This window comes from Colletotrichum gloeosporioides (assembly GCF_011800055.1).
Source record: "Colletotrichum gloeosporioides strain Lc1 chromosome Unknown consensus_61, whole genome shotgun sequence".
Lineage (NCBI taxonomy): Eukaryota > Fungi > Ascomycota > Sordariomycetes > Glomerellales > Glomerellaceae > Colletotrichum > Colletotrichum gloeosporioides.
Genome location: NW_025544706.1, coordinates 46,581 through 72,708, shown reverse-complemented (window position 1 = coordinate 72,708; position 26,128 = coordinate 46,581). Strand labels below are relative to the sequence as shown.

Genomic DNA, 26,128 nt, shown 5'->3' with positions numbered 1-26,128 from the left:
CCCCGTATGATATCAAGAAACTCTCGCATCTTAGGACATGCATCGTTTTCGTCTCAAAACGTCATCAGTAAACAAATATGCGGATAAGTCATGCTCCTTGATTAGAGAGGAGGAATAACGCCTTTCCTCGCCGAGGACGACGCAAATAAGTCATGTCACCATCAGCAAAATCTCGTCTCGCCAGCACTGGTCTTTCCAATCTACAGTTCTAGTCCTTCAAACATTCTTTTTAACTATGCATATTTACTAACTCATAAAATTGCTAGTCAATGCTGCTTCTTCGCCGCGGCTACAACAGAGACAGCCTGATGTGGCCTTCCCATCTCGCAGACACATGCGGCATAGCTCTAGACTCAGGAGTGCTGGAAATCAAGTTATTAGCTGTGAGGCTACAGATGAGAGGGACTTATGTATAAAACAGAAGCGACTAATTGATCTGCCGATAAAAGCTCGAGTCAATGAATGCAGAAGGTGCTCGCCTAAACAAGGGAAAAAATATGCAAAATCAACAAAAACCAGAACGAAAAAAAGTCAGAACCGAGCTCCGAACCTGTGATCCCTGGTGGCCACTCACACCTCAGGTCGATTGACCCGTTGAGCCAGTTGGACCCAGGGCAAGTCCGATAGCGCGGTTGAGCAGGATGGTCACCGGCCTCCTGATATAGCCGCGGGTGAGGTTGGTCGTCGCATGAGGCAGGAGCGCCCTCGTGCTTTAGGCAGGTGCCATCAACCACCCCATAGGATGAGAAATTACAGACCTTCTTACCTGCACATAGGGAATCCCACAGGCAATCAGTATTACACCTTGCTATTTTTAGGGGGATTAAAAAGGGAGCCGCGACAATTTGCCTTAATAAACTAGAACATCATAATATTCGAGGGATGAGATGAAGCTCGTAAACTCAGCTGCTAAGACATATTACGAGACCCTTCGTTATCTGCTGATTGCGTTGCCCCCTGCGTATGAGTTCGGCAATACTAGAGGAAGATGAGCATGTAGTCATACCCAGTTCGTAGTTTCCTTGTCCAGCCCGCTTGCCACACGCAGGTAGGACACTCTGCTTTTGTCCCATGAATTCTCATAAACCACTACCAGTGGCGTGTACACCATTAGAAAGGACAATTTACACGGTCAAAACTCACCGATATGTAAAACTGTGCTCATCCTCACACAACGTCAAGAGCCCTCATATGTGATATAACGAGATTGCTCGTTGTTTCTACCGATGGGCCCGGAGAAACAAAACAAATGTTTTTAACAGAACGACTATTGTTTGAGCAAAACAGATGTCTTGTGATGAGACCCAGAAGTCTTACATCCCATTCGCTTTCCAAACCGTCTCGAATCGGGAGACACACCGTTCAGTGGTATTTTATAAATAGTCAGGAGATGAGAAACAAGAGAAACAAGCCAAAATGACGGGTGGCTGCTGTATCTAGCTGTCGCTTGTTCAGCTCTGCGTCAACGTTGTGTCCATCATCCTGATTTGAAGTGTGCATGTAAAGAATTCTCAACATGCCTACATTCATCTTTGCCTCTCAGAACCCCTTTGAGACTCTTTGATGAATGCCAAAACTTCCAACTTACATTCCACGATCACCCGCCTGGTTCACTGAAACATCGTGAAGTTCAGCCCACCGAGACCGCAGAGTTGCTTCCCAACACACCAACAGCAAAGTCATTTAAGTACCGAACAGGGGTTCTTCCTCGTATGCTCTCAGGACTCAGGCCAAGACAAGCCAATGAGACGACGGCTGTGACATGGGTCTCACCGGCAGACGGCAGCTTGATATAGACCAGTGTGTAACCTGCAGCTGCAAAGTTGTATTGGCAGTGGAAAGAAACGGCTGAGGCCTCCCACGAGGCTATGAGACATTATTCGAATCCTCATACTTGAACATCGATAGAGGTCTAGCACAACGGAATGTGGTGGGGATAGTTTGAGGTAACAGCATACAATCACTCGATTGGACTCTCACTTCGCAATGGGACACCGTCTCCTCGCGGGCATGTCCTTGTTACATCCCAAAACCCTTTCCAGAGACTCTAATTTGAACTGGTTGAGTGTAAAGTCTTCGACTTGAGGCCTTCCTTTATTACCCCTCAAGAAACCACCACCCCTTGGAGCCCACGACGGTCGCAGGGTGGGAGCAGACCTTCACCCCAACCTCCCCAATCACTGCAATGTTGAGCAGAAGAAGCCCCAGGCTCCGTATATAACGGTAATGCCCTTCACCAAAACTGACTATATCTTGCAAGGAAAACAATAAGGCATTGTGTCTACCTTGTCGTCTTATCTGTGTCTGGGTACCTAGACTTTGCAGACAATACCACTGCGCATGCCTACCCCACGTTCCCGTGGTAGCCGTTTCTTCAGTATAGACGCGAATAGAAAGAAGAACCCCAAGGAGAGCAGCGAAGGGCGATGGCAGCGAGCGTGGTGGTCGCAAGCCAGTAACCTCGAGCCATCGCAAACGTGAGACGTATAACAAGCATGTACCGTGGGAAATCCGGGGAGCAGAAGAAAGCCATTGCTCTGATGTTACTCACAGTTAGCTGGGACTTTGGTTATATATGCCGCCACAGGCACGTCGTGATTGTCAGTATAGATCCTCTACGTCCAAGTTGCAGTGGAATATCATCACATAAGACACGTATATAGTCAGTCACCGTATCACGTTTTGTTGTAGACCGAAAAGTTTGAACAGTGCATTTCTTCATGTATTAAGGAGCCGACCGCCCGACCGCCCGCCAGCTTGTCTTCACGACAAGTCATCATCTGCCATACCAACAACGCGCAATGCAAAACCTTCATGCCGGGAATTTTTTCGTGCCCCATGATGACCAGCAAAAAAAGGAAAGAGAAAAGGACTAAAGCCACTGGAGATAAGTAATCCGCCAACGCCAGGTTCGGAGAAATCAAGTGCCAAAATGGAAGTCTTGAAGAAGAGAAGAAAGAAGAGGAAACCTGCACGCCAATGCCACTCGCTTTTTTTTCATCCGCCTATCCCTATGAGCCCAAGACCGAGACCCCCCTTTAGGGAGCCGCGCCGAGAAACCAGACAGATGAGAAGCGACAAGATCTACTGTGGCCTTCTACCACCTAGGGCGGTGCAATCTGTGAGAAGGAGAAGAAAAATGCGGGATGAACGAAAGAACCCGCTGAACCGGAACGCCTTGTACGCTATGCTCTAACATGCTCGGAAAAAGATGACGAATAACACAGTGGGTGGACAAGTCCATGCTCGTGGCAATGCCAGATGCGATGCTGCAAAACGAGAAATCGAGAATGCAGCCCAGTATAGAATTGAACCTCAAGAGGGGGGTGGGGTATCATGAAGGGTATCATGGAAAGGTGACTTTTTAACCAAGAGTGCGGCCACTGTGGATGGCCTGGGGGTGATGAGTGGTGGTGGTGGTGGTACGGGGTGTTGTAGGGCTAGGCCGTACAGTCGAGGCTGGACTGAAGTCGGGGACAGTGTATGTTGGAGGGCGAGAGGGATCCCAGCCCTCCTCACTGAGCACGCTCAGGTAGCCGTTTCCAACCTTGTCCCGTAGTGCCTCGATCTTTCGGCGATACATCTCGCCACTGACGTCCCAGTCCTGGGAGTCGGCCGGAGTCTCGCGAGTCGTATAGATGGGAGGAAGCTCGGGGACTACGCTAGTGTCGATGCGTGGCACTTCCGGTTGTGAGGTGGCTTTTCGGCCATCGGAGAGCACCGCAGACGGCAAAGGTGGAACCTCGGGGGGTTGGGAGATGCGGTAGTTGCTGTCGGATCCGGCTGCAGTGGCAGTGGCGTCCGCGGCCAAGACCTTGACATCGGTCGGCGGCAGCTGTGCAACACCAGGCGGCAAGATGGGAGTGCCATCAGATGTTGACAGATCCACTATGCGCCTTTTAGGGGTCTTGCGGCGCCGGGTGGAGCTGGTGTTAACCTCGCTAGTGACGGCCTTTGGGACCGGTCGCTCCTTGCGGAGAACGGATGCCTCCTTGGGAATGTCGTAAATGATGGCGGGCTTGCTGACATCAACAGCGGGGATGTCGGCGGGGGCGGGCTTGACGACCGGGACCGCGGCGGGCACCGGAGTACGCTCAACCAGATATCTTCTCTCTGAGTAGGAAGGACCGGAGTTGTCAATGATGATGTCCTCGGTGTAGCCGGGAGTCTTCCTGAACAGGTTGAAGATGGTGATGCGGTAGTCCTTGTGGGTGCGAGTGAAAGGGTTGCCCTCGACCCAGATCTCCCGAATGTCGGGGATGCCGGTGAGTCTGGCAAGCTCCGAGGGGTCAGAGAGGCGATTATCTCTCAGGTCCAACCGCTCAAGAGGGTACAGCTTCTCGATGCCGGCAATGGACTGAAGTCGGTTGGCCCGGAGGTTGAGGGCTGAGATGGCGGGGAGGGGATTGCGCGTCAGGGAGTGGAGCCCATCAATCATGCAGTGTGAGAGGTTAAGCGCGCGGAGGGCGGTAAGGGTGGCCAGACTATCGGGAATCTGAGTAAACAGGTTCGACGACAAGTCCAGCGAATGAAGGGTGTTTGCGAGAGGAGCCAAGCTGGTAGCCGGGATGGAGGTCATGGAGTTGTCTGCCAGGCTAAGGTGCTTGAGGAAGCGCCACTTGGACGCAGGCAAAATGCCCATGTTCAAAAGGTTTGAAGAGCTTCCAGTACGGCTGTGGTGCCACGAGTCTGACAGGCTCGATTGCGAGCTACCAGATCCAGAGCGACGAACCTTGTGGCCGCCTCTCATGTGCGAGTGGTTGCGAGAGCTGATGGGCCGGGTGGGCGAGTTGCTGCGCGGCCTGCTCTTCGGCGGTGACATGGCCTCAAAGGTCTCGGTACGAGCGATAGAAGGTCTTCTACCTTCGCCAGGTGCCATTTCGTCGTCGTGCATACTCAAGGAACCGATACCGAGGTCTCCGATAGAGCTTCGGGGCTCTGGCGAACCTGGTGCTGAGGTAGCCTTGTGGAGTTCAGCATGCGGGAGCGTCGGACTCCTACGAGGGCTCGAACTGGCAGGCCAAGGTGTTGTTGGGGAAGACTGCTGCTTCGCACTTCTCCTGCGCCTCTTGTCCATGTCGTCGAGCACAATGTCGATAAGGATGTCCGCTGGGTCTTCCACGCCGGCACGCTTGAGAGTGAGAGATCTAAGCTGCTCGGCCATCTTGTCCCAGCCAAAGAACTGTCTAAAGTCGATGCTGTTGACTTCAAGAGCTTGGACGTTCTTGAAAACGTATAGTGGTACTGCGGAATCGAATGGGAATTCCTCGTAGCCGCGAATCAGGCGGGCACGCCAGTCGGGGGCGAGACGCAGGCACGGAATCTTGGTGAAAGCCGAGTAGAGGTATTTCAGGTCAGCTTGGATAGCAGCCTTTTGTCGCTCTGTTCTGGCGGCAGATATACTGGCACCGATGCCAAAGCTTTGCCACAGAGCGGACATGCCAGACATGACGCTGCGGACACTAGATACGGAGTGTATGGAACCGACATCGGAGCCGCGGCTTCTGGATCGTTGGGTATTGCTAAGGAATGAAACGTAGTTGGCGGAGGTAGAGCTATCGTGGAGGTTCTCGAGACGAATCTTCATGGGGCCGACAGGAATGGCGAGTTCTTCGAATCGAGAAAGTAGGTAGAATAGGTGGTGAGGCGTCAAGGCCAGCTTCGCAGACTTTACGCTGTGCGAAGTGAAGTTCAGAGAGCCCAGAGATAGGGCGGATGCAAGGCCGCTCGAAGTGGAAGCCGAGGTCGACGGCCGTTCGGGAACGACTGGAGACTGCGGCGTGGGCAGCGAGCTGACGCTCTGCGAGGCGCCATGGCGGGCGGTCTGTCTTCGGAATTGCAAGGCGTTGGCGAGAGCCTTTTCGTGCGTGCGCACGAAGCTGGCCAGTTGCTGAAGATATCGTGAGCAAGACGGAACAGATAGCGAGGCAGCACAGCCGAGCACCGAGCGATAAGACGAAAATCTGGCGACATACCTTTATGAACAACTCCCCGTCTTCAGAATCCATTTTCAAGGACGCATCGGGGGCAAAAACAATAACTGGGTGTAGGGTATTTGGGTGGAGGAAAGGAGGGAATGGCGAGTCTCGGCGCCTAATATGGTCAGAGGAGAAATCTCTCGACTCTTGTACCAGATTCCGCTATGCGAGTCGGACGAGGGAAATTGAGTCGTGACCGGTTCTACCGCAGTCTAGTGCAACTCGGATTAGTATGTTGTCGCTGCGTGGTTCAAAACCCATGAGGTGACTCTGAGGATGTCGGGCGGGGGTTTTTCTGCTGAGGGAGGCGCCGTTGCGATACTTCGCTGGGCAGTACAGTCGGGATGAAAGGACTGGCTCGTGAGAGGGGCCACGAGTGATGTATCCCGTTGCAGATGCTGCAGGGCCCGTCTTGTCTCACAACGCAGGAATTCTGAAGGGGAGGACAGGAGGCCGAGGACGACTCTGGGGGAACGTGAGGTGTGTCGAAGTGAGAAAACACGGGGCGGCCGAATGCTGGTGGATAGTGACAGGCGATAGATAATACAGGCAGACACGACAGGCAAATTTTTTTGGGAGACAAGACGTATTTGCAGACGACAACGCGCAGATATGCTCAGCAAGGCAGATGTTGTCCTCGTCCCTCGTAAAAACGAGGCGAGGAGATAAGCAGGCGGCGGGAAGGGGAGGAGTCACGGGTGCGAGGCAAAAATGCTGTGTACAAAAGGCAAAGAAAGGCAGTTGTGATGAACCGTGGTCTTGGTTTTGTTCTGTTTCCCCTCTGGTTTCTGGGCGTGAAGCAGGCAACGCAAAAGTAGAACCATCCAAAGAGAGAACACTCACCTTGTCTCGAGTTGTTGGTGGTGGTGGTGACGGACAGAGAAGCAGCACAGCGAACAGTGGTTCTCTATCTCTCGCAGATATCGAGTCGGCCGACGGGGATATTGTGTTCGTCGCAGTCAAGGACGGACGAGGCGAGGCGATAAGGTACGGTACGGTACGTTGCGAGGCGAGGTGAGGCTCGTATGAGTAGGAGGATGTTTGTTGAAAGGTTCGAGGGTCGAGGAAGCTATTTCCAACTCCTCTCGACGACTCTGCACAATACAGAGAAAGGAGTGTGAGGGAAAGGGTCTTTCTTAGATCGAGGGGGGTGGTCGGACGGGGTCCGGGTTTAATAATAACAAATGGTCGTCAACCTGCCTCTCTCTCTCTCCCAGTGCGCTGAGGTGCCAGGCCAAGAGCAAGTAGACGGGCAGGCTAGCAGAGTAGGGGAGAGACTAGGTAGGAGAGCAGGAAGGAGACGACGGACGGGGGGTGGGTGGTGGGTGGTGGGCAGGGTGCCCAGTACCCCCCCAGTACTGCTACCGCTTTACCCACGCACCCAACCCACGCATCCAAGCACACCTTGTCCATCCACATCCACGGGCAGTGGACTCCTCTCTCTCTCTCTCTCTCTCTCTCTGGCTCCTCAGGGTGGTGCACTTCGTCGCCAGCCAGACAGAGGCAGCGCCAGGCCGCCGCCCACCCACACCCACACCCATCTTTTTTTCCATCCCATCCCATCGTCCAGCACCAAGCAAGCACCCACACCTTTTTTTCGCGCGGTATCCACACCCTGCAGCGAAGAAAGAGACCAGCAGCCAGCCTTCCCTGACGGGTGACCCTGCTCGAGACACCCTGGCTGGCTGGATATGGGAGACCACACAGAGAGAGCACCAGGCGGGCATGGGCGATGGGATATGACCATGGCAGTGGGAACAGGCCAGTTGAGTTGCCCACTCACGAGAACCCACAAGAGCATTTGGGCAAGAGACAGGCCTCCCAGAACCCTGACCCTGCGTGAGGTTTAGCTGACTGGCATACCCCCAGGACCTACCCTGAGCACCCTAACAGGCATCGTGCTCTAGTCGACCCTGCACCCTTCAGTCGAGGCGCCAAGGACGGTTCGCCAGCGGCAGCAGCGAGAAGAGGCGAGAAACCAGTGCCGCTGCCAGTGCCAGTGAGTGTGAGTGTGAGAGGCTGCACTGCATGAAGGCGGTTGACGATGGAAGACGGCGGGAAAGATGGAGCTCGAACTTGCGAGAGACGACAGACAAGACAGACAGACAGATGCAGAGCGATTAGCACCAGCTAGGGACACCCCTGCTTTGAGGCGGTGGGTCTGTCGCTGGTGAGCACAGAAGAGAAAGACAGGAAGAGCAGACGCTGAGGAAAGCGTGGGTTGGAGACGTTGAAAGTACCCGGTACTTCACTCGCCCAGTGCATCTGGGAAGGAGGAGGAGGATGCGAGATGGACTTTTCCATTTCGACTGCAACTGCGACTGCTGCCTTCTCTTTTTTTCCTGTTGGTTGGTTGAGCGTCTCCTTCCGCGACTGTTTTTTTCTTCGCTGCCGCTTCCTGCCATCGGATAACGAAGCCCACGACAGAGGCAGGCACTGGGCAGTCAGGAAGGCCAGATAATACAGATGGCACACAGAAACTCACGATGCTGCAGCTCCCGCCTCCTGCCCGCCTCATGTCGCTGCTGCTGCTCGTCTTGCCCGCCAACTGCCTTCCCTAAAAGTCTCAACCCCCCGGTGTCTCAGCCAATAATTGTGCTCACAGCCTGCCTACGGTCTGCATGTGCTCTCTCTTGCAGGCTCCGGCTGTTTCTGTTTGTCTCTCGCTATTCCATCATCCATCCATTCATCACATTCTTCTGCCTCTGCGCTGCACGTCTTGTTTGACTTGCACCTTCAGACGTGCATCCCATCCGCTTCGCAAGCGCGGCATGCGGCGCCGGCCACACTTCCGCTGCATTTTGCATTTCCCGTTTGATTCGAATTGATTCTGGCCTTTCTTTCTCCGGCCATCGTCGCCTTTTTCTTTTGCTCTTCTTGTGCGTCTGTCCATCTTTGCCTGCCATCCCACATTCAAAGAGAGACATCGCGTCTATGGTCCCCCGGCATCCCATCTCGTGGCCCTTGACCGTGTTCCCCCGGTCGCCCCCGTCCTCGTGTAGGCCCAGTGCCGACGACTCGAGTCAACTCGTCGTCCACTGTCTCGACTCGGTCATGATGCCGCACCATCTCCACGCCCCGAAGCCGCCCCCCGTCTGCCGGCTCCTCTTTCTCCCCTATTTCCCACATAACATGTCCGAAAACACCCAGAGACCTAAGATGAGATGCACGTGTGTTTGACGACGCGTTATCGTATTCAAGATAATCGATATGACGGGCTCCAGACAGAGAGCTACATAAGCGTCCAATCCGTCAACGGCTCCGGCGCACGGCCGGATCGTCGACGAGCCCCTACCTACCTCCTGTGCATTTTTCCCCCGTTCGTCTCTTCGCTTCGAATTCTCCGTGGCAGCACGCATCAAAACAGTCAAAACAGCCATCGTGTTGCGCCTCTAGCCATCCTTCGCCCGGTGGCCGGACGACGACAGGAAGAGGTGTGCGGTGCGGGCGCGGTCGGTCGTCAGATGACACGGGCGGCGCCATTTGGAGGAATGGAACGCCTGCGAAGACACACGATTGTTCGCTGCACGCTATCGTTTGCACTCTAGACTGACTTACAGTCGAAGGGTGCGAAGTCGCCAGGCTTGTCTCTGGTACAAGTCCTCGCCCGTTTGTCGCCGAGACTTCGGAGCTCACTTGGGGCCTCTGGGGGGGTGCGACCAGGGGTCGACCGACCAGCGACCCTGGCTTGCGGATGGGGCTTGCGCTTGGCCCCAAAGGTGTGACAAGCGACGAGCAGCAACGGGGGGACAAGAGGTAGGCAGACCAGCACAAGGGGGGAAGAAAAAAAAGAAAAAAAAACACTACTGTCTCTCCCCCCGGCAATATCAAATTGTCGTTGGTCTCGTCTACCATCGTCAACCGCCGCTGACTCTCATTTCGCCTCGCCCATACCTCTGGAATTCGTCGAGAAGGTGGACGATAACAACAATTCGGATGTTTTGGGAGGCGCGGCATTCCCTTCACACGAGACAATCACATCATCGCAACCCCATCCGGATCCAGCGCATTGGGATCTCGGGCACTCCAAAGACGTGGGAGGCCGGGCGAGATAAGAGCAACAGCCATGCGATGAGCGAAAGCCAATTCGCTCCGCCGACTCGTCGTTCGGCCTCGGGTCCGGCTGGTGTGCATTTCCACCTCATTTTGTTCATGCAAACTAGCATCAAGGGTCTCCGAGCGAGTCCAACCGCTACCATTTCCTTTTGTTTACACATGGCAGTCGTTGTTTTTGTTGACGGGTTGCCCGTTGCTGCGTCCATCTGTCTGCTTCTTATTCTCCGCGGGTCGTCCGAAGATTTGTTATTGTCTTCCGTCTGCCAAAAGGCCCTAAAGGCCCGTCCCCCGCACATCGAAGACGACGTGGAGGAGAGCCAAGCCCACTCGACCACGGGCCGTTGATAACGCATTCCAGCAGCCATCGTCAAGCCGTCATGCGCAGGACATTACCGCAATGCTGTTGCCCGTTGCGAATAGCCTGATTACGCCATGTTGTCTGATATCTGGGGCTCCACGTTGGCAATGCGAAGCTGCGAACCGATGCAGAATGATGCCATCCGCTGTGTCTCCAACCCCGTGGATCGTGTGTTGTGGGTTGTGGTCCTGCTGCTCCCTTCCGTCATCCGACGCGCGACAACGCACCTTGTTGACAGTGCCGGAGCGATGGGATGAGGAAGCATAATCTGCTGCCCTGGGCTACTGAGTGCGTGAGGAGTGCCTGGGTGCGGTACGGATACGTGCGGCATTAGCTTGACGGCCAATGGTAGGCGAGATGCACCTTCCAGTAGGCATCTCAGGGTCCTACTCCTGGCCATTGTCAATAGTGCTAGCCAGCCATTGACCCATTGGCGCGTCTGTTGCCTGCGTCTATAGTACCGAGCTGCATGTCGAATATCACGATGCCGGCGACGGATCATCAATAGCGCAGACTGCAAAAGCAAAGCATCGGCGCAAGTAAAATTGCAAACGCGTCTGCGCCGTCCAGCGGCGCCGGGCCCGGCATGGATTGTCACAACGACATTGGATCGTGGCGGAGAGATCAATTTCGTCTTTTCATCGCCTGTTTCGCCTGTCGGTCCACTCGAGGCCCCAGCACGGTCGTCCCATGTCCCACGCTAAGGGACCCCGGTGCTGGCAGGCTGCCCCCCACTACAGCAGCTAAGGGGATTCTCAATTGGCGAGGGGAAAAAAATCATCAAAAAACAAGGGCCTTCCTTTGCAGTCGCATTCAACCGTCAGCGATGGCCCAGGAAGCGCCTGGGAGGCTTGGCCTTGGCCTTGCACCGAGAGCCCTGGGAGTTGTGTGAGCATCTCACTGGCTCTGTTGCTCCTGTCCGTGCGCGCTGCGCTCGTCAGTTTTAGCGTCGCCAGATGAGCGTGGGTAGGGCAGCCATGTCCAGTCCACTCGTCCGTCGACGAATGTACCTTGTACGGACAGCCAGCGAGCCTGCTGAAATGTGCCGGGCCTCAGGAAGAGCGATGCGCCTTGCTTGCTTCTGCCAATCCCCGTCTCCATATCCAACGGCTGCTATTGATTTTTTGGATTCTGATAACGATAGTTGATGCACGATATTGATATCTCGTCACGCATCGATTTGACTGACTCTGCATCCTTTCTTCTTTTCTGTCCGCGACAATTGCACTCAATCAACTCTACATCACGTATATGAAGTAAACCAGCACCACGGCCCAGCCGCACTTTAAAAACAAAACGGCAAGGCCCCGTCGAAATAGACGGTAGAGATGTAAATAGAACAGAATAAACTCGCTCGTTGCGACGCCAGATCATCTATCTGCAGTGTTCGGTTTCCGGTTTCCACGCGCAACCTTAGATTGAATGTTTGCCACTACAGATTTAGAATTCCAAAGGGCTGAAGAGACAAAACCTGGGGAAGAGAAACATTTCTTGGTCGTCGCGGGTGTGGTATTGGCACAACACTAAATCTGGATGAGCTTGGCGCCGAATTACAGTGTCTCTATGTACAAGCCGACGAACGCCATGCCACTCACTCATCAATCCCAGAATTTACCTATGCGCCTCAAACATGAACGGTCCAAAATAACAGCCTCTTGGGAAAAGATACTTTTCCTCTTTGGCCAACCCAACTACCGAACCGTTCGCCTCCGCAGAAAGCCCATCGCCTTCGGACCCGACGCCGCTGCTATTCCAAGAACGAACCAGGACGACATGACAAGTGCGCGGCGCCGTCTAAGATCCTCATCCTGATTACTTACCACGCCATTCCTTGCTCTACTTGCAACTCGATGGCTGCCGTTAATTACTGCAGCTTGCGTTCCTTCTTGGGCGTGTGCGATTAACTCCCCCTCCTCTACCCCCCGCCGTCCCGAAGGCCCTGCTGCTCCGAGCGGCGCCGAGAATGGGAACTGGAGATGCGATCTACACTTTACCTTCTCCAAGCCCCAAATTGACCACCCCCGTTACAAAATTGTGCGTCCCGCTGGTTTCCGCCCGGCGATCGTGCTCCATCCCTTACTTCCTGCGACTCCGCCCGCCGTCCAATGGCTACGCGGCGCCGGACGTCTATTGAGTAATGGCTTCTCTCGCGACCCCCGTGCCCATCGTCACTGTTTTACCAACAAGAAATCCCCCTCCCCTCTGCGGTCCACCTCCCTGCATTGCATGCAGCGTTCTTCGTCGCAGCATCGACTCCCGTCACAAAGGGCCCGACTCCTTAGCACGACGCAGCACGACGCACTGGAAACTGCAGAACAGAAGGATGCCCAGTAGCAAGAGACCGAGTGTCATGAAGGTGCCGTCACCACCACGGAGGATATCCGTGGGCGCCAGCCAGTGGGAAAACAAACCCTGGGCGGGAATGGGCACAATTATGTCATACCTCCACCAGCCCAAGCTGTTGATGCGGCTTGATTGGGATTTGGGAGCGTGGAGCGTGGGGACCGCAACGGCTGTGGCCTCTCGTCGCTGCCATGGCATGTCATCCTGCCTCCAACCCTTCGATAATCCCGGTCGTCCTGAGGAAGGGGACCCTCCAGTCTTTTTTTCCCCGCCGTCCCCTTCCTCCCCCTCCCCTCCACCCCACCTTACCTTTCGACGACCTTGTCGCTGCGCTGCCACTTTGAGGCATTCCCTTCCATTCGGGCCACACGCACACCACACCATGCCATTTGACTCTCTGTCTTCTGCCGCTCTCCTTCCACAGCAGGATCATCGTGCCCCGCTCATTGGCTGAGGTGCTGCTGGTGTCGCAACCGCAGCAAATCACGGGAGGGGCCAAAAAAACCAACAGTGGCTGTCGCGCGTGGAAATATCATCGTGCACGCTCCCTCATGCACTCTGTCGTCGTCGTCGTCGTCTCCCCACGTTGGCATGTCCACAATTCCAGGCCGCCATTCGTCGGGCCCTCCAGTTTTTCCCACGCCCGCGGCCACACTACGCTCTCATGCGGCGGCCTTGCAAGCATGCCCTCCGTCGTCATAAATCATCGTCAAACTGCGTCGTTGTCTCCATACCGCAGCACCGGCGCACACCAGGGCCACCACTGACGGCGGCGGCAGCAGCAGCAGCCATCATCGAGCAGGGGACGCCGGCACGCATTTACATAACTGCATCGGGCTCGGCATTCATCATTGTGGACTCGTTCCCCCTCGTCGCCGCCTCAATCCGCGAATAGCTACATGTCAGATTCGCGACGGATCTACGAAGAAATCATACGGGACCGGGACCCCGATGAGACCTTGGACCAGACCGTAGCAATAGTGTCGGTCAGCCGGCGGAGTGCACGGCCGACCATCTCACGGGTGGTTGCATCTGAGTGTGTGTGTGTGTGTGTGTGTGTGTGTGTGTGTGCTTGAGCCAGCCAAACGTGTGTCTGTCTCTTCGAGGTAGATGATACATGCCAGACTTGGACTGCACTCTGCGCGGATACACTACACCAACTTCGACAGCCAACCTTGAATGGGTGGTCGGCGACGAATACCCATTCAACACCGCCAGCCGCCTCGTCGTCTGCCCTATGCTCGATGCCGCGCTGCTGCCCCTCCTTTGCCATTCCTACCTTGGGGGGTATGCCACCATGCGCCGCGACGAACCTCATACTCTGCGAGTTGCAACGGCGGCACCTTTTGCGCCTTCGCATCGCCGTGTTGACCCTCACCGCTTCTCTGCTCCGGCTCCTGTTGCAATGGCCTAGATTCAGAGATTTCCTCATTCAGCATGAACGACATTCGGCAACGATAATGAAGAGAGTCCAATGTCTCGCGTGGTGGTTGCAATGCTGACCTTGTCTTCTTACACGGAATTAAAGCTGTCCATGGCAGGAGTCGTCTGGGAGGGTCAGCCTCAGCGCCATGCCCCGCGCGGGAACTGGTGAGAGACCTGGAGAGACCGTCATGTGGGCCTGGCTGGGCCTGCGACACCACCGATTGTGAGTCGGTTCGTCGCCCCTTTCCGCCGCCACGGACGAACGACGGTCCGCCTGTTTGGTCGCGTAGTTGGAAACTGACGTTGGACGAACAAATTGGCGAGGCCGGAAGGCGCAATCGCTGCTGGCGAGTCAGTCCAATATCTCAGCTGTCGCGGGCGCTTTGCGCTGACCCAGGCACGAGAGAAGCGATCATCAGGCACTTGAGGCTCGTCCCAGGGATGCCTCTGGTTGGGGACGTCGCCAGGAGGCGGTGGAGATGCAGGTGGTACAGCCATATCGGGCCTAACGACGTGATGGAGGGTGCGGCTTGTCAGATGCCGTTTCCTCATTCGACGCTGTCAACCCCATCGTCGTCCATATCAGTGAAACAAGGGCCAGACCAAACCAGGTCGCCTATCCGTCCGGTCTTCAACTCTCGCGACATGACCTGCACGCCAGAGACGGGGGAAAATCATTTGACATATCAGACATTTTCTGCATCCTATTCGGGCCCATCTGCGGCCAGACCTCGAGGAATGCGGACAGCTGCTGCCCGGTCGAGTATGCTGTGTACAGAAATGTTGGAGAGAGAAAAGACAAGAGACAGGCCAGTGCACTGGCGGCCAACCACCGCCTCCGAAAGGTCTTGATCTTGGTTCCGATGCCAAGCACACACCAGGGAGCAGCGGCGCATGTGGCCATCCATGGCTTAATCCGTGTAACGGCGCGCTGGCCAATCAGATGCCGGCCATGCGAGGCTGGAGGTCTGGGGGCCGGGGACCGCTGACTCGCCGGCCAAGAGAGATCGGCCAACTGTGCGATTCACGTTTGACCGTGAGTCGTCTCTTCATGCTCACCGTTAAGCGGTGACTGCCGAGCATCCGTCGATCTCGCCGGATCAGGACTGCAGGGTCCATACCTGACCGAATATCGCAACCAGGAATTCGACTTGTCGACCGCAAGAGATGGGAATTCCGTTCGTGGCGGCTAGCGAGGGGTCATCGTCAGCCATCAGAAAAGCCCACCGACGTACGCACGCCAAACGAAACGCCATGGACAGGACTGGGAACTCCACGGAAGCATGGCTGGCGTTCTACAACCATGACGCTGACGTAGAGTTCGAGCCAGTCGCTGAGCTACTGCATCTTCGCCATGCCATCCCATGCTTTTTCAGCTACTTGATGTAGCCGCAGCGGGAGCCATTGCATCCGTTGGAGCTGACGTTGGATATCAAACTCAAAGCCTGGGACCGAAGTTGTCGTTCGTCGGTCAGTCGGATTCGGCGCAAAGAATATCCAGTATCCGGATAACCTCGACGCGTCGCACCCCTGGTCACGCCCCGTTCCGACAAGACGAGACGTATCCGAATCCTGCCCTGCTCCTCGCGGCGCTATTCGCGCCAGGTCCATATCTCACGAGACACAAGCAAACAAGGCTGCTTGAACCCTGAAGATCCTCAGGAATGCCAAACTGCAGTACCGAACAAGCCGAGAAACTGGGTTTTGACCACATGATTTGAAGATGCAACCGCTTAATGAAAGGCAAGGAATGCGGAACATTCGCAGCGTTCGTCTCGCAGATTGTGTGGCTCGTAGGGGCAAGGCGATACGCCGATTGCTCGCTCACCGCTCCGTCGCAAAAATTCTTTTTCCTGCACATTGGCACACCTCTCATGCAAGCAAGACCGCGAGTGGATATCGCAGGCCACAATGGACATGGGTTTACGGGCCTCGTTCCACTCGTACTGGATGACGCTATTCCCAAGCCGTCCTAGTGAGAGAGACAGGGATTCGGCGATGGTGGTCTGTGCTGCTATCGGCTCATGACGAGCCAGAAGGAGGGGCCATCTGGACCCTTGGGATGCCCCTCGATCTCGTGGGGAATTGGCGACGGCCGTTGGCTGCGGCCAACCAAACGCCATTCCCGCCTTCACCACGCCTTGTCGACTTGAGCCACGGCAATACGTACGCCGGAAATAGACGCCTTTCGACGTCGTTTTGGCTGGTTCTATCCACCTTCGCGAAGCGGCCGACGACGACCACAGCCTTAACCTTTGCGGAGACCTCATGCAACTACTTTACTCCATCCTGGGCTTCTACTGCCGCCTACCGCCTGACGTGGGTTTTCTCGGTGCAAGTACCGAAACACGCTCCGCCGGTCTCTCTTCTGTCTCCTCCTTCTCCTCTCCAAAGTCGTGGACAGCCTGCGTCCGTCTATTCATTAGAGCGGCATCTGGACACTCAGATGCACATTTCAAGTTTCTTATTCGGCTCGGCAGCGGTCTCGCGCCTCTACCCGGGTGGCCCCCCACACTACTCATCTCGGAACTCTGCACCACACAGCAAAACTGCCAGACCCCGGACCTTGTCTTGCGCTACCGCCTCTCCGCTTTCGCACGTCAACAGGCCAGTTCTGCTGTGTTTTGTTTCTTTTGCGGGCATCGTATGAATTGGTTCGACTATCAGGAGCTGATGATCTGACCTCAACACCACGAAGCATGACGGGCGTCATGCTGTGATGAGGGATCGCGGGGAACCCATCCATCGCCTCATGCTCGACACACGCTGACTCTATTGATCTAATGCACCGCACCCAACACGGTTATTGCACACACGCAAAGGCAAGGACCCCGTCGTCCTCGTCTCGCAGTCTCCCACACCGCAAATGCAAACCGCATGTTTGTGAGAGGCGTTTTTCGGTCGTGCAACACACATAATCCCCTCGCTGCGGTGTCCCGTGCCTCGTGCCCTCTTCCTTCGACCGGAAAAGGGATCATGCAGTCACTCAAATCAGGCACTTAACGGCTTTCCTCGTCCCATGCTGCTGCCCGGAGCCGCGATCTCGGAGGTGGAGAATGCGATCGAGTCCTGTCTGCACGTCCCCTACCCTCCCTGCCTTACGTACTCCGTACAATGGCTCCGTCCGCCAGCAGACGCCCGCCCTGCGATAGCAGTCGATAATGACATGGCGCCGGCCATGTTCCACCCAATTCGGTGGGTCCATCGGCGGCAGACATTATCGCTCACTCGTCGCTGATGGCCAACCCGGTCGAGGACCGCCTCGATGACGGCATTGTTGGAATATTCCACGGCGGGGTGGTAGGAGACCCCGAGATGGCGGCAGTTCAACCAACACTTTCTGTCACTTGATCTGACTGCGGAGGCTGAGTTTCGGCATCCAATCCTGCTTCACGAGAAGTCGCTCATCACACCGCTCAGCAAGCGCGCCGGTCTATTCGCCATATTCGTATGCTGTAACGGATACCTGGGAATGGCTTCACCTGAAAGTTATACCCCGCATCCGTCCCCCTCCAGGATGAGGCGATCGACATCCTCTGGGTAGAGACAAATGTTCTACATGTGTCGGTGGGTTCGTCCGAGTCCTGCATTTCTTCAGTTGCCCCTGGAGTGAATGTTTGTTGATCCGAGTTCGACGTGGCTTTGGCAGACAGGGATAGCCTCGTTCTGCGAGTTGCGCCATGAGGCTGACTGACCGCCATAGATCGCCAGCAACCGTTCTATCCCACCTACCAAGTGGGACTGACAGCTAGCAGCCAACTTTTTCCAACCACCACGGCAACCAACACAACCACCGACCAGCCACTTCATCCCGGATCACGATCGATCTCGTAGTGTTTCTGCCGATTTGCGCCAGTAACCAGTCCCCTCTTTGTGATCGCCCGCCGCTATTTCGTCCACGTACGGCATGCTTCCATTTTTTTTTTCCTCTTGCATTTCCCATGTTCAGCCCCATGGATATTGCAAGAACCCTGTCGCCATTGGGTCGTCGGAATTGTCTCCGGGTGTCAACGGTACCTCCGGTGCTCGGTGCGCTCCGCAAATGAGACGAGGTGCGATGCCAAAAATGGCACGTTGGTCGAACGGCGATGATCAGGGACGGGCGAGAGGCGATCAGGGGCATGTTGGCGATCTGCATCTGGTGGCTTCTCTGCCCCTCCGGCTGTCACTCAGACCCGTCGACCGCCTACGACCATCCCGTGAGTGAAGCGCGCGCTGGCGATGGAGTGGTACTCGTGAGCGGTCTGAAGCGATTACTGCCTTGGTACGGTGTTTCGACCTTGCTCCGGCCAAGGCAGTTGTGAATTCTATGTTGTGAAGGCGCCATTTCCGTCGGTGAGATCGAGATCTATAACGTCGGTGTTTCTGCGTCGCAGAGGGGTCGTTGTGTGTGAGGCTGCATGGCACATGCAGGCTGGTTTAAACGATAGGATGTCGTGCCTTTGAGGATCGACGATGCGTCGACGGCTTTGCTTATTGGAACGTCTTGCTGCATGAGAATCTGACGAGGTGAAGTTGAAGTTTGCGTTTGGAGAAACAGTTCTCAGCCCTGAGAGGGTTGAGATATGTCGTGAAGCCCAGTATGATTGTCGAGTTGGTTTCTCGTTATTGTTCTGTCGTGTCTCTGGCCACGGCAATGTCGGGTATGTAGTTTTCAACCGTTATTGCGTTGAAGACTACGCTGCCATCCCAGTCTATGCTTTCGTCTGATACAGTGTTGTACATATGCTAACAATCCTAATCTGCCACCATGTCAAGTCCTTGACTTCTTCTCAACGGTGACCAAGCTGTCTATCGCCCGTCCCTCGTCCAGCGCCCACCCCGAAGCGACATCCAGCTTCATCTTCATGCCCCCGGCCTCTATCCTCATGAACCCCGTCTTCGTCAACGCCCTCTGTATCCCGAACCACGCAGACTTCATCCCGCGTCCCGCGTGCCGGATCGGCACCGTCATGAGGTGCTCCCGGTCGTAATCGCGCGCCGCCTTCCTCTCCTTGCGCTCCTTCTCCTTCTCGGCCTTCATATTCTGCAACGGCTTGAACGGGCTCAGCGGCTGGAACACGTTATACGGAATCACGACCCTGTGCGGCGGCACGACGGCCCTCTTGGGCATGCCCGGCAGGATGCGCTTGACATTGATCTCGATTAGGACGGGCGTCGTCTTGGGGTCGATGCCGCGCGGCAGTTCGCCCGGGGGTATCTTGCCCGTGGGCAGCGCGCGGATGTTCTTAACGATGTTGTGCGAGGCACGGAAGAAGTAGGAACCAAAGCCGGTGGTGGCGATGCAGCCGCCGATGAAGGCCCAGGTGACCCAGGGCCCGAGCTGGTCGGCGCGCTCGGCGACGAAGTCGCGGAAGAAGCCGTAGTTGATGATGGCGTAGCCGTAGAACATGGTCGCGGCGCCCCAGGTGGACAGCTTCATCCAGAAGTGGGAGCCGGCCTCGTAGAGGAGGGTGGGCGTGTCCTTGGCCGCGATGGCCTGGAGGAGGCGGCCGGCGGCGGGGTTCGTGGCCTGGAGGAGCTGCTGCTGCTGCTGCTGCTGCTGCTGGGCGGTCGCGGGGGCGTGAGGTCTTGCTGTCGGGATGGCTGCGGTTGTGGTGGGGGAGGAGGAGGATGGCGTCTTTGGTATCGGCGACTTTTTGGACGCGGGTTTGGCGTAACGGAGGGTTGTGCTCGTCGTGAAGCGGGAGACGGGGTGGAGGGGTCGTTGGGCGAGGGTTCGTGGGAGGAGGGGCAGGCGGAGGCCGATGCCCCTTGAGAAGACGGACATTGTGTCTGTATAGTCTGTAGGGCGTCAATCGACGAAATAGTAGTAGATCCTGAGGTGCGCACCTGTGAGCTGGGGGCTCAATTGACTTCTTGACGTCGTCAGACCACACGGAGCCGCAGCAACTTTTTGGATGAAGCTATCCCGAAAAATTCAGTGGAGACCAGGATCCGGGCCCGAGCTTCCTCGAAAAGGGCCCGCAACGGCCAATGCGACGGCCCAATCTGCAAACAGGGATTCGGTCTCTCGGAGCCCGGCGCAACGATACGGCGCCAAACTGTTTGTTGGCTCGCGCTACTGACTTATTCCCGAAAGTCGGGACATCAAAACCGCGCACCCACGAATAGTCGGGGGTACGTACCTCGTTCATCTGGTCTTGCCTGGTTCAACGGCGGCCAATGAGCCAACAAGAATCGCCCAGACAGGCGTCCGGTCCGTGCGCAACGTGGGCTTTTTTTTTGAGGAAATCCCAACAGGTGGATGCCGTAGCTCACGCCAAAGCTCCAGTGTGTCTCGACAATTTTGCAGTCGAAAAAAAGATATCCGCAGACCGGGGGGTAGTCTTTTCCAGCCAGCGCGACGAGAAGGAACAATCTCTCAACCCACTTTCACATCCCTTCTTTCTCCGACCACGCCCGACTTCAATTGCGTCCACGACTAAACCACCACGCAGCCGTGCCTCCCCCGCCCTCTTCTTCCAAACGTCCGGGTCAGTTTGAACGAGGATAATAGCTCATAGAGAGAGATGGCTTCCCTTGCGACGGCGTGTCGTCTCTCGGCGAGGGTGGTTGGCCGGAGAGTCCCCGCCGAGACTAGAGGTCCGTAAAGCTGCCACACCTAAAGTCCGATGCGGCTCTTTGCCTGCATCTTGGACGAGAGGGACCTTTCAGAATACCTCAGAACCATCCGAACCCGCGGAGCTGACACCCCCTTCCCTCGTCACGTTACAGGCTTCCGATCCTCAGCACGATGCCTCGCCGCCCAGAACTTCTCCATGCCCGCCCTGTCCCCGACCATGACGGAGGGTAACATCGCCAGCTGGAAGGTCAAGGAGGGCGAGTCCTTCTCCGCCGGCGACGTCCTCCTCGAGATCGAGACCGACAAGGCCACCATGGACGTCGAGGCCCAGGACGACGGCGTCATGTTCAAGATCACCACCGGCGACGGCGCCAAGGCCGTCCAGGTCGGCACCCGCATCGCCGTCATCGCCGAGCCTGGCGACGACCTCTCCTCCCTCGAGGTTCCCGCCGAAGAGAACAAGAAGCCCTCCTCCGCCTCCAAGCCCGCCGAGTCCGAAGCCGCCCCCAAGAGCGCCACCTCCGAACGCCGCGAGGCCCCCCAGGCCCAGAAGAAGAACACCGGCGAGCCCCGCGAGCAGAGGTACCCCCTCTACCCCTCCGTCCAGCACCTCGTCAACGAGCACGGCCTCGACAAGGACACCGTCAGCCGGATCGAGCCCACGGGCCCCGCCGGCCGCCTGCTCAAGGGCGACGTCCTCGCCTACCTGGGCTCCATCAACGCCGAGACCCCGGGCAAGCTCATGAGCCACGCGACCAAGCTGTCGCACCTTGACCTCAGCAACATCAAGGTCGCGCCCAAGAAGGAGGAGCAGCCCAAGAAGGAGGAGCCCAAGAAGGCCGCCGCCGCCCCCGCGCCCCCCGCCGAGACCCAGATCGCCCTCCCCGTCTCCCTGTACAAGGTCCTCGAGGCGCAGAAGCGCATCCAGAAGTCGCTCGGCGTCTTCATGCCCGTGTCCACCTTCGTCGCGCGCGCCGCCGAGGTCGCCAACGACGACCTCCCGCCGTCCGCCCGCAAGCCCACCGCCGACGAGCTCTTCAACCAGGTCCTCGGCCTGCACAAGCTCGCGCCCCGCGGCACGAGGGGATACTACCTGCCCCAGATCTCCGCGCTGCCCGAGGCGTCCTTCACCGCGCCCCGTGCCGTCGCTACGCCCAGACGCGGCAGCAGCGACATTTACGACATCCTCGCCGCGCCCAAGAAGGCTGCTCCCGCTCCTAAGAAGGCGGTCGCGGCGGCGGCTGCTACCGCTGCGGCGGAGAGCATCTCGTCTGGAAGCAACCTGTTCAGCCTGACGGTTCCCAAGGGCGATGAGAAGCGCGCCAAGGTGTTTTTGGAGCGGGTCAAGATCATTCTCGAGGAGGAGCCTGCCAGGCTTGTCCTGTGAGGTGGGGGATAATTGGTGTCGCGAGGGAGGGGAAGAATGATGTTGAAATGTGTTACAACGAAATTAGAAAGGAGGAGAAGCGAAGCAATGTACTTGTAGGATGTCGTGGAGGGATCCGATAGATGACATATACACCCATATTTCAATCTTTTCTGTTCCATAAGGGGGGTGGTAGTGTATACGGATGCGCAATGTGACATGGCTAGAGGGCTAGGACGGGCTGTTGGACGCCTTTCAAGCCTGATGGTTGATCACTTTGATCGCGTAAAGTCGTCTGGCGGCAGACCTTCTCTAGACCAGTGGGCGACTTGCGTCAACTTCAGACACAGACCGACACTTTCGACAAGCCTGTTTCCTACCGGAACAAGGAACTTTACTCGGAGTCTGGCTGGTCTTCCCGAATCTGCTTGCGGTGTGACCGGAATAGGCATAGGTATCGCGTTGGTGAGAGAGACTTATCGAGGATGACACGACTATTTGAGGGCATGTAGATCACAAGAGAAAAGTTGAGACCAGAATCAGCGTGGTGGTAATTGTACCTGAAACAACAATGGAACATGCCCCCTCGTGTTGCAATGCCGTTCTGCGTCGCTGCTTGAAGCCCGTCACTGGAGATGGGTGCTGAATAGATCATTTGTCCTTGGTCGTCCGTCACTGGAGGTCTATGATGGTCGCGTATTCGTTTTTGGTCTCGTCGGCCCGAAGCTGGGAAACGCTTGCTATGGGCGAGGTCCACCCTCAGGGCTGCAGTATGAATGCTTTATACAAACGTCCTCTCACGAGAACACTTGACCGTGCGGTTTTACAATGTGCAGAAGAAAACCAAATTTCTTTAAACATTGGCTACTTATACTGAGTCTTGTGAGATGACCAAACACTACAATCGAAGCAGCTCGGGTCTGTGCAGTGAGGGGAAGACGACCTCGATCAGAGGCTGTTCCTCTCCCTTCGAATAGGTATTTAAGCCCGGGAGAAGCTCCGTACTTTGATGTGATGGTCAATGGCTAGCTGGGGTTGTTGGCCGAGTTGCTCACTGCTTGGATCGGGTCCAACGATGCATGTCATTTTGCGACTCTCACCAAGCGAAACATGTCTTCCCGTCGTCCGCATTGCCCTGCGACCGCCAGGGGCTGGAGTGCCCTTCATCTCTGTCCGCTCTTACGTTATGCAGATGAATACTTGTTTGAAATGCTTGTGAAATAGGCGAAAAGCGTATTTTACTTGAGAGTGCGGTGTGAGCTTGTGGAGGCAGCGTGTGTGGAAAAGTTTCGAAACTGGTTGTAAGCAGGATGTCACCATTGAAGCAGATTCTTTTCTGTCTCGAGTTACCCAACACATTGTTCTTTGGTTTTATAGCTTAGATTTGTGGACTGGCGTTGGTTTAATAGCCTAGATTTCCGTTGATTTGTCCCTTGCCGGGATATGACCAATCTTGCCAGTCCCAAGTGGGTGACTTGCATATGCGAATAAACATATCACCTCGCTGATTTCTATATAAAGCAGTCATTTTACTGAGGTGATTGCGGAGACAACAATTCTCTCGGGGAGCAGTGTCTCTGTTGAAAGTCAGTAGGCAGCTCGAGTTATCCCGAGATTGAGCTGGCGTTCGCGCTTGTCGACGCGGCTACATGCCGTACCTAATCAGTCTGAGGCGTGTTGCCTCCCAATAGTATCTCGAAATACTTCACGGATGATGGCACCGGTGGTGACGAGCTTCAGTTCCGGCATCGTCAACCCGAACTCACGCATACTGTTGTGACACTGTGAAACGGTGATCAATTTTTGACAAAATGATAAATAATGCCCTCGAAACTGTCCTGGTCTCTAAGTTCATGTCACCCTTCTAGTTTGTTTTATACTGAATTTTATGGGATCTAGATGTTGGGTTACTCCCTGCGCGCAGCGTTGGGGTTGTGGTGATTATGAAAAGTAAATATGTGGTGGGAATGTATCGGTCCAATTTGAATACTCCCAGAATATTGTCGTTCAGAGCTGCGGACAGTAAAGATCGTGAGTGATGATTGGCTTCGTGGTCAGGGCAAGAAAGTAAAATGTCACTCCATGTTTCAACCATGGGCGTCAAATCATGTTCTGGAGTCATCGTCTCCCACATATTTGGTCTAGAATAAGCTAAGGCTCATTCCCTAGTATCATGAGACGCAATCCACCGCAATCCACCGCAAGAATGGCATCCATTAGTATGTGGGCCGTTTCGTCGACCTTCTCAAGACCGCATAAATGCCAGCTATATCAATCCGTTGCTGATCTAAAACGATGAAGACGACTGGAGTTTTATAGCTCCCTTGCCTCGGTAGTTTCACTGGACTACTCTAAGAAAGAAGGGATGGTATGTCCCAGAGATACTTGAAAAGTTTTGTCAAACGAGTAGGTATCTGAACTTCCGGCTAGGATTAGATTTCAACTGAGCAACGACAGAAGATTCAGCCGAAGCTCATAACAAGGCGCCTGGTGCGCGGAACTAGTGCTTTTGTCATCTCGTTATAGAACCCAGACCTTCCGTCAATGGATCCCTCATGACCAATGTCGTTTAAGGGGAACAGAAAATACTACTCTAGATTGTCGCATCTGCCACTTTATAAGGGGTTGGCAACCGCATCTTCACCCATATGCAAGGCCAATGTGCCAACACATGACTCACAGAGCTGGAAGAAGTCGTGTGATGATCATGCGGCTCCGCGAATGCTTTCTAAAGCATGCAGTCGAGAGCGGAGAGGCCACGCATAGCTCTACTCATATACTGATCTAGCCTGGTCTCACACCAAATTTGAACAATGAAAAAGTGTCCGCATCGCTTACCACTGAATCCGTCGTATTATTGCCGATAGAGACGGACAAAGATCGCCACAATCAGACTAGACAGTCGTGACTTGTGAAAAGAAAGCTCTAAGGCAGCATAACACGGCACATTTCAACTACTACATGTCCACAGGTCAGCTGGTTTGTAACAAATCTCATTCAAATACTCGAATACCGTCTAAGGTGCGTTTCCGGAAAATATAGATAGAGTAGCTGGGTAGATAGAGTCTTGTCATAGACTCAAGTCTCACTGTCAAATGATACATCCGGTAATTATCTGCTATTGGCTATGGGAGTTGAAGTTTTCAGGCTCTAAGTACCTGCAGTACTGACGTAAAGTTTGATGAAAATGGGGAAAGACTGGCTGTTTGTCAGGGCTCGTGGACATAGGACAGAGAGTCGACCTCACTCTTGGTATTGTCCAACCTGTCGTGAGTATTCGATGGCTATTCATTCTGGATCTGATTCCTTCTTATGCCATTACTAGCCTTCCTCTCTTAAGCCGATTGATGGCAATCAAAGGACCGGGCATTCACAACACATGGGACCTGGGCACAACGACAGATGTGCGTGGTGAAATCACCATCCCCGAAGCTATCTCACGTGAGAATATATAGCAAGAGTCGTTACGCCGTTGAAACCGCCACATGGTACGGTATCGAATAAGAGTGAACACACATCACGAGTTTCAATGCTTACCTGACTGTTTGCGAGTCCTCAGTGTTCATTGAATACTTTGACTACGTGCAGAGAGAACGCGAATGAATCATCACCGCCTTCAAGATGCACAAAATAAATGACAAGAGAAGATAAGACTTCAGTTGCCTTTCTCAATGCAACAAACGGTGGCTTTGCGCTCCACGGGATACCAAATGTCGATTCCTCCCTAGTCGAGAAGATAAACCTCAGATCTCCGGGTTACCCCAGGAGACATCGTCGCCTTGGATCGAGATCGTCCCTTGCCACCGATGGCAGCCAACGCAATCGGCAGTATCGATTTCATTTCAGAAAGCTGGAACGGATCATGAAATGTGAAGCGATATTGCGTCGTCACACATTCCCGCCTGTAGGAAGGAGCAACGGAGGACCGCTCCTGTAAGACAAAGAAGAAAGGACAGCTAACGAAACCGTTGCGATGATGCTGGTACAGAACAAGCTCATCGAGTGTGATCAGCTCTATCAGTCGTCATACGTCAACA

General features: G+C 55.2%; 3 protein-coding genes across 3 annotated transcripts; 1 reads left to right on the top strand and 2 right to left on the bottom strand.

Annotated features, from left to right (window-relative positions):
- Positions 1-3,364: 3,364 nt before the first annotated feature.
- On the bottom strand, positions 3,365-6,008 carry GCG54_00006762 (putative leucine-rich repeat-containing protein; the record flags this gene model as incomplete). Its single annotated transcript, XM_045406760.1, has 2 exons — positions 3,365-5,890; positions 5,976-6,008. 2 exons carry the CDS (start codon positions 6,006-6,008, stop codon positions 3,365-3,367), a joined length of 2,559 nt encoding a protein of 852 aa, XP_045261810.1.
- Positions 6,009-18,913: 12,905 nt separating this feature from the next.
- GCG54_00006761 (uncharacterized protein) lies at positions 18,914-19,930 on the bottom strand (the record flags this gene model as incomplete). The annotated part of the gene is made up of 1 exon (XM_045406759.1): positions 18,914-19,930. The coding sequence occupies one exon, from the start codon at positions 19,928-19,930 to the stop codon at positions 18,914-18,916; it is 1,017 nt and encodes a 338-aa protein (XP_045261809.1).
- An 844-nt stretch (positions 19,931-20,774) lies between these two features.
- On the top strand, positions 20,775-22,112 carry GCG54_00006760 (Pyruvate dehydrogenase complex protein X component; the record flags this gene model as incomplete). The annotated part of the gene is made up of 1 exon (XM_045406758.1): positions 20,775-22,112. One exon carries the CDS (start codon positions 20,775-20,777, stop codon positions 22,110-22,112), a length of 1,338 nt encoding a protein of 445 aa, XP_045261808.1.
- Between the last annotated feature and the right edge of the window lie 4,016 nt (positions 22,113-26,128).